General features: G+C 35.5%; 1 protein-coding gene across 1 annotated transcript in view; it reads left to right on the top strand.

Moving 5' to 3' along the window:
* The first annotated feature begins 11,202 nt into the window (after positions 1–11,202).
* Positions 11,203–12,651, top strand: part of LOC120424226 (F-actin-uncapping protein LRRC16A) — a 45,100-nt gene continuing 43,651 nt past the window's right edge. Inside the window, exons 1-2 of the mRNA XM_052711350.1 lie at positions 11,203–11,448; positions 12,417–12,514. Coding sequence (XP_052567310.1) covers positions 11,412–11,448; positions 12,417–12,514 — 135 coding nt within the window. The 5' untranslated portion in view covers positions 11,203–11,411. The remainder of the gene's footprint in view (positions 11,449–12,416; positions 12,515–12,651) is intronic.

The following is a 12,651-nucleotide window of genomic DNA, read 5'->3' as shown; positions in this document are numbered from 1 at the left end:
TAAAATTTGTCTTGAGGATTATGCAAGAGCAAAATGTGGTATCATACCAATTTAAGATATTGTTTTGATATTGCAAAATTGCAGAATTTGTCAATGGTCGAACACCACATTTTGGTATTCTTTTGGTATTACAGTATTTTATCAAATTCCTCTGAAACTATGGGAAAATTTTGACCAATTTTGACAAAATAACTAATTTTGCGCTAAAATGATGTCTCAAAGCATAGAATAGAGATAGGTAGAATTGCCACTTGCCGATTCCCCCTTGTAAACGTCAAGCGACTCTGCCGACAGCGCCACCACTGCTCGAAACGGGGAACTTCAGTCGAAATGCGCACTGTGCACTTTGATGGAACTGCCCTGTGCATTCTGGAGGGTGCGTTTTGTTTGACAGTGACAGATGGAAAAAGGCTTGTTGACGTTCAGTTGGCAATCAAAAATGTGAAATGGTGCTTGGAAGCCGGATGAAAAGACGAGACTAGTGAAGGCGGTAGAACGTTAGGATTAGGCGCAAATTGCGGTTTAAGTTGGAGTGCGGAGTCTTTGCTGGAACACCACGACCACTTTTCTTCACTCCGAACGGCAAAATAGTCATTTCCTCTTCCGATTCTTCACTTGGTTTGACAGCGACAGCGAAATGTCAACATGACAAAACAGATGTCTTGGAGAAGTGAAAACGGGTGTCAACTTATTTGGCATAATCTTGAAATTTAGAAAAAAAGATGCTGATGCGAAATAAAAATCATTTAATCTTATTTAAAACATAATATCCTAGTTAAGGGATGCACTTATCTTGAATTTTCATAATTGTTTTGATTTGTTTTCCATGTTTTTTAAAATCATTTTACATTTTTAATAAATAATATATATGTGCCAACCAGTTCTCCACATTCTTGACAGTATTATGCGCAGGGTGTTGTAGTTCCCCGTTTCGCCGCTGGCATCAGTTAGGCAGCACAGTTTTGTCCCCCGTTCGGTAAATGAGTGGCAATTCTATCTTTCTCTATTCTATGGTACAAGCACAGAGAACAGATGTACATCTTGGTTCTAACTTGTGTGTAAACCGTGTAAACTAAAAAAAAATGCGTTGCATACAATCTTGCATCAAAGAAATTAGAGTGTGCAGAATACGCTTGGCGGCGCCACCGTCGCGGCTGAGAATACTTGACTTAACAATGAAAAAGGCTCAATAATTTCGAAAGCAAATAAATGTTAACCTCGTTTAAATATAAAATTCACTTCTGTAGAATTTCAGTTGACTAAAAATAATGCAAAAATGCATTAACATTAACGAAAACATAACAGAAAATTCATTCAAAAATGGGGTTTCAAGCGTCAACTTAAAATAGTCCCTTTACACATGTTATGTCAGATTTCGTTTTGTTTACCTTCTTTGGCGCGTAAAATTGCAGTGATTAGATGGTCCAACGTTCTGCTACTGTAGGCCATCATGATTTTGGAAGTGGCGCTATCTAGGCGGTTGGTGCACACCCTAGCTCTTTTCAACGTATTTTGGTTTGAATTTTTACACACGTTTTTCAATGCTGTTTGTTCAATGATATACATCTGTTCTCTGTGTGGGGTGTAATATGAAAATCAATTTTCCAGCACAGCAATTTTTCAGTTCCTTTTGGGGTCCTAAACAACTCCCCAAAGTTTGAGAACGATTGGTTTAATTCTCACATTGCGCAAAGCGATTCAATTTTCCATATAAATTTGTATGGGAAAAACCATTTTTTTTGGATTTTTATATTTATAAAATCCACGTTTCACGCTGTACTAAAACCGGATTCATATTCGGATGCTCTGGAATGTACTCTAAAACTTTCCCTAAGAGAGTATGGTGCTAGCTTGTCGCTGAAAGAAGATACAGCGTCCTCAAAACTCGTCTAAAACGTGATTTTCGAGCAAAAAACACGTTTTAGACGAGTTTTAAAAACGCTGTATCTGTTTATAGGAGCAAGTTACCACCATACTCTCTTCGGGAAAGTTGTAGAGCACATTCCAGAGCATCCGAATATGAATCCGATTTTAGTACAGCGTGAAACGTGGATTTTATAATTATAAAAATCCAAAAAAATGGTTTTTCCCATACAAATTTATATGGAAAATTGAATCGCTTTGCGAAAAGTGAGGACTAAACCAATCGTTCCCAAACTTTGGGGAGTTGTTTAGGACCCCAAAAGGAACTGAAAAATTGCTGTGCTCGCTAAATTTGGACAACTTTATTTTTTTCCATACAACCATATTACACCCTAGTGGTACAAGCTTCCCATGCGCCAGTGACAACGCACATCGCGGGTTTTGTTTTCTAGCTTCGGTACGAGTCTTTTTTGGTGTGTTAGTATTTTGGTTCATCGTACCAGCGCACCAAAACACGTATGAGCCAAGGTGGATCACTCGATACGTTTGCGTTTGTCGTAGTGAAGTCTCACCGAGCGCTCAGTCGCAGTATGCTTCCCAAACCCAAAAACGCCTAAATGCATACTAGGGTAAATTCTCGTATGTTTGGCAGGTTAAGCACTCGCTCCTAACTCCATCCAATTTGCTGATTTTCACTATTTAAACAACTAATTTTGCATAACTTTTGATAGAAACTTGCTTGCTCACTTCTTATTGAGCTATTTATCACTCGATTTCAGTTGAAAACGCTTCTAATTAGCATTAATTCAATGTCAAAGTTCTGACCTGCCAACATTAGAGGCACGCTGGAATTAGATGCTGTTCCCCTACATAGTTTTCTGGCTTGCTTATTGAAAGATCACAATTTTGCCTAACGCCTAAATGACAGTTTAGTGAATTACAGTAGGCGTTTCAAAGCTTTCAAGAACATTTATGCGGCTTTACCGTTACATCGTTTACAACACGGCAAATTCTCGGGTGTGGAAACACTTTCTGCCAGTCATTTTGTAACCACTTTAACGCTCTGGAGCAAAACGGAATTATTTTGTTTTTGACGAAGAACTTCGTCTTAGGGCTCTATACAGGGTAGCAATCCAAAATTTCGCGGAGCGAAATGTAACGAAAAATTAAACGCGACTGCAAGATTTGTAACATTAATATCTCAGCTCCTGTTCAACACACGTAAAAGTGGTACCCACCAAACGAAAGGGGAGATTTCACGCATTCTTACTATACCTAATTAATGGCCATGAAATTTAGTTAAAGCACTTAAAAACTGAGTTTAAAATTATAAAACTGCTTCCACACAGCAAGCAAGCACGCACACAACACACACACGCGCACACTCTATCTCTTGACTCCGCCCCCAAAGCCTTGCCTGCGTTTGGCCTTGACACAATTTGGCGATTTATTCCTTTTGTGCTGCTGCTTCGCCAAACGCCAAAACGATTTGATATAAAAGGAGGTGCCGATCCAAAATCAAGGCAAATCAATTTTGGACGCCGACCTGGAAGGAGCTCCTGCTGTTGCTGATGCGGTACCGAGGAGGAAACCAGCCACGAGGAAATCCACGATCGGACGACGTTGCCGTGGAGATTTTGCGGGACGGGACCAAGGAAGGACGCGAGGGGTGAGGGATTTCACAGCTCGGCGAGCTGCCTTCACCCCGCTCCCCCAAACCGGTGATGGATTTCACAGCTCGAGGAAGCTGCTCTCGCCCGGCGCCCGGTTGAGGAAGCGGCCAGATTCCGTCCATCGTGTTGCCATGGAGATTTTGCGGGACGGAACCAAGGAAGGACGCGAGGGGTGACGGGATCCACAGCTACGCAGAAAGCTGCTCTCACCCCTTCGCTCTCTCTTTGACAAATTTGACATTTCGGTAGTAATGGCCACCACCTGGATTGGCCGGAGGCCCCGGGGGTGTTCCGATAGGGGGACATTTGCGAAACCATAAGAGTTGGGGCAATATGGGTATCAAACTTTAGGGATTTTGATACTGGACATGAAATTTGACATTTTGGCAGTAGTGGCCGCCACCTGGAGTGGCCGCAGGCCCCGGGGATGTTCCGATAAGGGGACATTTGCGGAACCATAAGAGTTGGGGCAATATGGGTATCAAACTTTAGGGATTTTGATACTGGACATGAAATTTGACATTTTGGCAGTAGTGGCCGCCACCTGGAGTGGCCGCAGGCCCCGGGGATGTTCCGATAGGGGGACATTTGCGGAACCATAAGAGTTGGGGCAATATGGGTATCAAACTTTAGGGATTTTGATACTGGACATGAAATTTGACATTTTGGCAGTAGTGGCCGCCACATGGAGTGGCCGCAGGCCCCGGGGATGTTCCGATAAGGGGACATTTGCGGAACCATAAGAGTTGGGGCAATATGGGTATCAAACTTTAGGGATTTTGATACTGGACATGAAATTTGACATTTCGGCAGTAGTGGCCGCCACCTGGAGTGGCCGGAGACTCCGGGAGCAGGAGTGTACCTTCCCCCGTTATCCAACGTCAAATTAACATGAGACCATCTTTGAGCAGAAATAAATAGATCTTAAGAAATAACTCTTTCGTGATTGATTTTGTGGCCAAGAAACGCAAATATTAATAACTATAAAAAATTCATTTACTTTTGTGTCCGAAGTTCTTCGTCATGATGGTTATGCCTGTAGGATTACCACTGCACCTTTTTCGTTAATTCTTAATATTTTCAAAAGTGCAAAAAACACTCAGAGAATACGAACAATTTTGCGATAGGCAGAAAACATTATGAACATCGCAAATAGTAAGCTAATTCTCTGCCTCACAAATAATTTGTTCTGATTTAAAAAAAATCGAAAATGCTTGTGTGCGAGCACAGCTTACACCCGGCCATGGCAACTGAGGCAAAAACCAGCGCTTTTCAGTTTTATGAAAAAATCATGTTGAGTTTTGAGTTGATTAATGAATGGACCATTCTTTATTTTGCTATTTCTTTGAAAAAAATTCAACTGCCGTTATCTTCCTTTTGTAAGAAAGGCTCTATCTCACCCCAGGTGGGATTAAATCGGCTTTTTTTTACAAAAAAGCCTCCAAATTGCTAGTGTTTGAAATAACCCATTTGAATGAAATAATATAAATTGTCATTGTTTTGTTTTACCACATAAAGGGTGGCTCCTCTTCCCCCAAGAAAATTATATTTAACACTTCCATTACCAACCACCTCTGAAAATATTCAATTACAGATTCAATAAATGATTTTTTGAATATGGACATTCTCTAAAATGTTCCGAATATGAGGGATGATTATAACTTTTATAAAGCTTACTGCTGGGTTTTTTGAAAGGTCCAATAAAACATTTTATTTTTTGCTTTTTTATGTTTTTAAAACCGCCTTGAATCAAAACTCCGGATTCTAAAAACTAAAAATAAACATAATTTGTCAATTAGTAAATTTTTTGTACATTTCAGTGCATCTCTTCACGTCAATGAATTTTTACATTAAGAATGAGTTAGCTCTTCGTTAGCTCACTCAAGAGTGAATTATTTGTATAGGTTAATTCTGAAAAAAAAAAAGATACAACGTATATTTCGATTCGCCGACAAAATCCATTTCATTGCTTACTTTTGTTTGTTTGACCACTTTCTTGTTTGTTTTTGCTGCCTGTGCAGAGATAGTTCTAGAAAATCGTTTCAAACAGGCAGATGCTTCAACAGGGAAAAACAACTACCTACTTTTGCTCACCAGCTCACGTGAGCGCAAAACGCTCCGGTGAGCGTGAGCGAGCATGAGCTACCTGATAAAAACTCACGCTCCAGCTGGAGCGAGCACTCCTTCCGTGAGCGCTCGCTCATTCGCAACCCTGGCGAACAGTAAATTGGTTCCACTTTGACAGTTCAAAATTCAGGCCCAGGTTAACATTCAAGTGGCTCACTAAAACGTTTAAGATGCAATTCAGCACCCAGGTTAACATTCAAGTGGCTCACTAAAACGTTGGAGATGCAACATTAGGATGTAATATCAAAATCGATTTTCCAGCACAGCAATTTTTCAGTTCCTTTTGGGGTCCTAAACAACTCCCCAAAGTTTGGGAACGATTGGTTTAGTCCTCACATTGCGCAAAGCGATTCTATTTTCCATATAAATTTGTATGGGAAAAACCATTTTTTTGGATTTTGATATTTATAAAATCCACGTTTCACGCTGTACTAAAACCGGATTCATATTCGGATGCTCTGGAAGGTGCTCTACAACTTTCCCGAAGAAAGTATGGTGCTAGCTTGTCCCTGAAAGAAGATACAGCGTGTTCAAAACTCGTCTAAAACGTGATTTTCGAGCAAAAAACACGTTTTAGACGAGTTTTGAACACGCTGTATCTTCTTTCAGGGACAAGCTAGCACCATACTTTCTTCGGGAAAGTTGTAGAGCACCTTCCAGAGCATCCGAATATGAATCCGGTTTTAGTACAGCGTGAAACGTGGATTTTATAAATATCAAAATCCAAAAAAATGGTTTTCTCATACAAATTTATATGGAAAATAGAATCGCTTTGCGCAAAGTGAGGACTAAACCAATCGTTCCCAAACTTTGGGGAGTTGTTTAGGACCCCAAAAGGGACTGAAAAATTGCTGTGCTCGCTAAATTTGGACAATTTTATTTTTTTCCATACAACCATATTACACCCTAATGCAAATACATCTGAGTCATAGCAAAAGCACGTGAAATTACCTTTTTGATTTTCGGAGTAGCTCACTTGAAAAATAATTTGATTTTGCTATGTTGGTTTCTTTCAGTGTATTATTTTTATATACACGGAAAACCGGCATTAGTCTTTAAAGACTTATTTTTAGCCTTTTTTGAAGTTCGGTCAGTATTGTCAGAAAAAGGCCTAAAAATTAGTCTTTTTTCGGGCCTAAATTTTAGGCTTTTTTTAGAACTTAGTGCAAAACTTAGAAAAAGACTAAATTTAAGGCTTTTCTGTACTATAAAACTTTGGTTCACGATTTGACATGTCAAATCAGAAAAAGTTGAAAGTTGCCGGTGGTGGTTGCTGTTCGTCGGACAGGGGCAGGATTTTGGCCAGTTTGCAGGTAAGTTTTTGTGTTTTTCCTGCCGGAAGGTTCGGCAGGAGTGAGACGGCGGCCGAACGAAATGTCTGCTGTTTACCGGGTTCCCAAATTCCGGTCCTCGGAACGGTGGAGGAGGACGGGAAGGCGTGAATTGAGCCTTGTTATTTGCGGATGGAGGAGGGAAGGAACTTTTTTTTTGTGGACGGCGTTGTGTTTCTGAGTGCTGGAGGAAGTTTTGAGTGCGACAACAGAGGACAGAAAATCTCGGAATCAATCCGCCGGGGATTGAATTCCAAAGTGGAAGCGAAAAAGGACAACGATGCGGGAGTGGACAACCGATGGTGGCGGTGAAAATGATGGTGATGGTGGTGGAGGTGGTTGTGGTCGTGTTTTTGTTTGTGAATGTGTGTGTATGAGTGGTGTGTGTGTGTGTGTGTGTGTGTGTGTGTGTGTGTGTGTGTGTGTTCAAAAATGTAATATTTTAAAAATTCAATCAAAAATTCAGAAATTCAACAATTTAAAAAAATCAAAAAATTTAAAAATTCAGAAATTTAAATTTCAGAACTTAAAAAATTCAAAAATCAAAAAATTTAAAAATTCTAAATTTCAGAAATTTAAAAATTCAAAAATTCAGAAATTCAAAAATTTAAAAAATTCAAAAACTTAAAAATTCAAAAATTCCAAAATTCAAAAATTCAAAAATTCAAAAAATTCAAAAATTCAAAAATTCAAAAATTTAAAAATTCAAAAATTCAAAAATTCAAAAATTCAAAAATTCAAAAATTCAAAAATTCAAAAATTCAAAAATTCAAAAATTCAAAAATTCAAAAATTCAAAGATTCAAAAATTCAAAAATTCAAAAATTCAAAAATTCAAAAAATTCAAAAATTCAATTTAAAATTCAATTTAAAAATTTAAAAATTTAAAAACTCAAAAATTTAAAAATTTGTAAATTCAGAAATTTAAAAATACAAATATACAAAAATACAAAAATACAAAAAAAAAGAAAATACAAAAATGCAAAAATACAACAATAAAAAAATACAAAAATACAAAAAAAATACAAAAATACAAAAAAAACCAAAAATACGAAAACTTAAATTAAAAAAAATAAAAAAATCTTAAATTCTTAAATTCTTAAACTCTTAAACTCTTAAATTCTTAAATTCTTAAATTCTTAAATTCTTAAATTCTTAAATTCTTAAACTCTTAAATTCTTAAATTCTTAAATTCTTAAATTCTTAAATTCTTAAATTCTTAAATTCTTAAATTCTTAAATTCTTAAATTCTTAAATTCTTAAATTCTTAAATTCTTAAATTCTTAAATTCTTAAATTCTTAAATTCTTAAATTCTTAAATTCTTAAATTCTTAAATTCTTAAATTCTTAAATTCTTAAATTCTTAAATTCTTAAATTCTTAAATTCTTAATTCTTAAATTCTTAAATTCTTAAATTCTTAAATTCTTAATTCTTAAATTCTTAAATTCTTAAATTCTTAAATTCTTAAATTCTTAAATTCTTAAATTCTTAAATTCTTAAATTCTTAAATTCTTAAATTCTTAAATTCTTAAATTCTTAAATTCTTAAATTCTTAAATTCTTAAATTCTTAAATTCTTAAATTCTTAAATTCTTAAATTCTTAATTTCTTAAATTCTTAAATTCTTAAATTCTTAAATTCTTAAATTCTTAAATTCTTAAATTCTTAAATTCTTAAATTCTTAAATTTTTATATTCTTAAATTCTTAAATTCTTAAATTCTTAAATTCTTAAATTCTTAAATTCTTAAATTCTTAAATTCTTAAATTCTTAAATTCTTAAATTCTTAAATTCTTAAATTCTTAAATTCTTAAATTCTTAAATTCTTAAATTATTAAATTCTTAAATTCTTAAATTCTTAAATTCTTAAATTCTTAAATTCTTAAATTCTTAAATTCTTAAATTCTTAATATAATTATATTCCTCAATTCCTTAAATTCCTAATTCCGCAATTCCTTAAATTTTATAATTCTTAAAGTCAGTTTTTCAAAATTAGAACTTGCCAAACTTACGCCAATCTGGTCTACTGATAAACTCTTAAATGACATCACTCAATTTTTAAATAACTAACAAACTCTCACAACTCATCTTCAAAAAATAGTTTTTTTTTTTTATTTTAAGGTTAAAGCTGAACGCATACGTGAAATCTGTCGTATTCCGAAAATTGCCGAATTACCGAATAAAACATTTTTTAAAAATCTTTAAATTACTATACAACAATATTTTATTTTCTACCCTTTTTATTCCGCCATTTTGATCCCCTAGGGTTTTCAGGCCAAAAATAAGTCTTAATCAAGTTCGCATCTTGGATTAGTCCGCTTTGACCCCTCCCATTTCCTGCAAATGCTAAAAAATTAGTCTTTTAAAACCTATAAATAAGTCTTTTTTAGGCCTAAAAAAAAATTCTTAAATCAATTTCTGCCATCTTTTATTAATAACCCTCAAATCCCCCCCACCCCAACATCACCTTCCACTCCCAACTACAAATAACCCCTCAAAAACCTACAAATAATTCCAAAAAAAACTACAACAACACTAACCTCCTCTTTTCTTCATACCTCATTTCCCCCACCCCAAACATCCACATCCACAACAATATACTTTAAAACCAACTACAAATTTTATTATTCCATAAAAATAAGTCAAAATTAAGTTTCCGCCATCTTTGATTATGTCCTCTATGAACCCCTCCCCATATACCTTCAAATGCCTAAAAAATTAGTCTTTTCTTTTTTTAAAACCTATAATAAAGTCTATTTAGCCTAAAAATAAGTTTAATCAAGTTCTGCCATCTTGGATTATGTCCGCTTTGACCCCTCCCATTTCCTTCAAATTGCCTAAAAAATTAGTCTTTCTAAAAACCTATAATTAAGTCTTTTTAGGCCTAAAAATAAATCTTATCAAGTTCCGCTCCATCTTGGAGTGTGTGTGTATTGACCCTTCACATTTCCTGCAAAAGCCTAAAAATTAGTCTTTTAAACCTATAAATAAGTCTTTTTAGGCCTTTAAATAATAAGTCTTAATCAAGGTTCCGCCATCTTGGATTATGTCCGCTTTTGAACCCCTCCCATTTCTGGCAAAAGCCTAGAAATAGTTCTTTATAAACCTTTAAATAAGTCTTTTTAGGCCTAAAAATAAGTCTTAATTAAAGTTCGCCATTCTTGGATTATGTCCGCTTGACCCCTCCATTTCCTGCAAAAGCCTAAATTTAGTCTTTTAAACTATAAAATAAGTCTTTTTAGGGCCTAAAATAAATTAAAGTCTTAACAAGTTCGCCATCTTGATTAGGTCCGCTTTGACCCCTCCCATTTTCTGCAAAAGCCTAGAAAGAAATTAGTCTTTTTAGTAACCTATAAATTAAGTCTTTTTAGGCCTAAAAAATAAGTCTTAATCAAGTTCCGCCATTCTTGGATTATGTCCGCTTTGACCCCTCACCATATCTCCACATGCAAAAGCCTAAAAATTAGTCTTTTAAACTATAAATAAGTATTTTTAGCTAAAAATAAGTCCTAATCAAGTTCCGCCATCTTGGATATGGTCGCTTGACCCCTCCCTTTTTGCAAAAGCTAGAAATTAGTCTTTTTAAATACCTATAAATAAGTCCTTATTATGCCTAAACATAAGTCTTAATTCAAGTCACGCCATCTTGGATTAGGTCCGTTTGAACGGCCCATTTCTGCAAAAAGCCTAAAATTTTGTCCTTTAAAACTATTAATAAGTCTTTTAGGCCTAAAGAATAAGTTTAATCTTGTTCCGCCATCTTGGTGTATGTCCGCTTTGATCCCCTCGATTTCGTAAAAGACTAAAATTTAGGGGCTTTTTGACGATAACATTAAGCCTAAAATTTAGCCTTTTTCGTACTAAAACGAAACTAGTCTTTTTAAGACTAACCCATCATTAGGCTTAAAAAGACTTAACACGGTTAGGTTCGATAAAGACTAATTTTAAGTCTTAAAAGACTAATGTCGGCTTTGCGTGTATGTCCAATCCCTACTCGCCACCAGGAGGCGTGCTTCAGCATCAGTTGTCAATCGTACAGTATTTAAAGAAATTACAAATTCTCTTTTATAAGTGTAAGGGAGCGTCCTTTTATTACGTAACGCAGTTTGGTTGGGGAGGTAGAGGGGGGTCGAAGACCGTGTTAAAAAAAAGAAATTTGTATGAAAATTTTGTCACGAATCCAAATTTTGCGTTACGTAATAAAAGAACGTTCCCTAAGTCTCCAGTGATGTTTTGACGATTGCAAATTGGAAGATAAAACTCAGTTGCCACACAAACTCAACCCCCTTTTTGATACGGAAAATTTGGATATTTTAAAAGAAAAACACTGTATTCTGATATGTGTTCATAAGTTACACTAACGCTTCTTCAAATTTATAAACAGTATTATACTTAAAAGTTAAAGAAAAGCTAACAACAATGTCGACCAGATCGCATTTGACAAAAGATTTGAACGGTGAGTAATTGAGATAGGGGCTCAAAAAAAAAAAACTGGGACTACTTGGCTCACAGAGACGGTTCTGTTGAAGTCTTACGTTCTTTTTTTTGTTGTTGTCAAGATTCATAAGCTACTAGTATGATTGACCTTTGAGTTTTTAGTATAATGGATGCTAAAGTTTGTATGATTCTTACCATACATCAGCACAATGTTCGCACTGAATCATCATTTACGATTGATTTCCAACATCCGAGTACCATTCGGAAGACTTCGGAACTATACATACCAAGATATACTACCAACTGTAGACTTCACAACTCCCTTCAAGTTTAACTTCCCGATTATTTTAGAACAATTTGTCTTATGTGTAGTAAATCTGTGTACTTCTACGATTAAGTTGCTTAGTTGATTGGATCGTTGTTTGCAAATACTTTACTGGAAGCTGATAAGATTGTTGAATCAACAATGATCGTTTCGTTTAATTATTTTAGCCAATTAAACTAAGCATTTAGGCTTGTCGTTGAATTATGGGACAGGCAAAAAACACCACTGACAATAATCCCAAATTTCTTAGAGGTTGTATAAGGCAAAACGGTTGACCCCAAACTGGTGCAACTCCAGAGCAAACCAAGTATTCAGAAAGTCACTCAGACCAGAGAGAAAAGATTTGATGGATTGGATATTAGGTTTGACGCCGACTCGATTTGGAGTTTAGAAGGAGTGCACTGTTTACATGGACTTAACACAGTTCGACGCGCTCGTCGATTTTGTTCGGGGAAAATCGTCGACAATCGACGAAGACCATGTAAACAGTGCACACGAGCTGTCAAATTAATAACATCACGGTGTAAAACCTAATATTGCAAGGATCGCTCGTCCGCTAATCTTATAAGTTGATTTAATCCGAAGAACACCATAATGCGTTCAGAACCGTCCAACTGGTACTTATATAAATAAATTATGTTTTTTTTTTAATTTTATTGCAGAGAGTGTAAAAACAATTCTGGGGCGGAATGTTAAGATTTTGGTGAAGTATATGGTGAAATTGGAAACAAAAAGTGATAAATTTGAAAACAGAATGTTGGTAAGTTTTCAGTAGTGCTACCAGTATCTCATTTCTAACCTGTTGAGTAGAATTTGGACAATAAGCCCAAACTAGCCTTACTAAAACTAGACCATGAGAGATTTTCATGCCTTTAGTACAAAAGTTGTTATTAATTT

This window comes from Culex pipiens, unplaced genomic scaffold, assembly GCF_016801865.2.
Source record: "Culex pipiens pallens isolate TS unplaced genomic scaffold, TS_CPP_V2 Cpp_Un0003, whole genome shotgun sequence".
Taxonomy (NCBI): Eukaryota; Metazoa; Arthropoda; class Insecta; order Diptera; family Culicidae; genus Culex; species Culex pipiens.
This window is presented reverse-complemented; position numbering and strand designations above follow the sequence as displayed.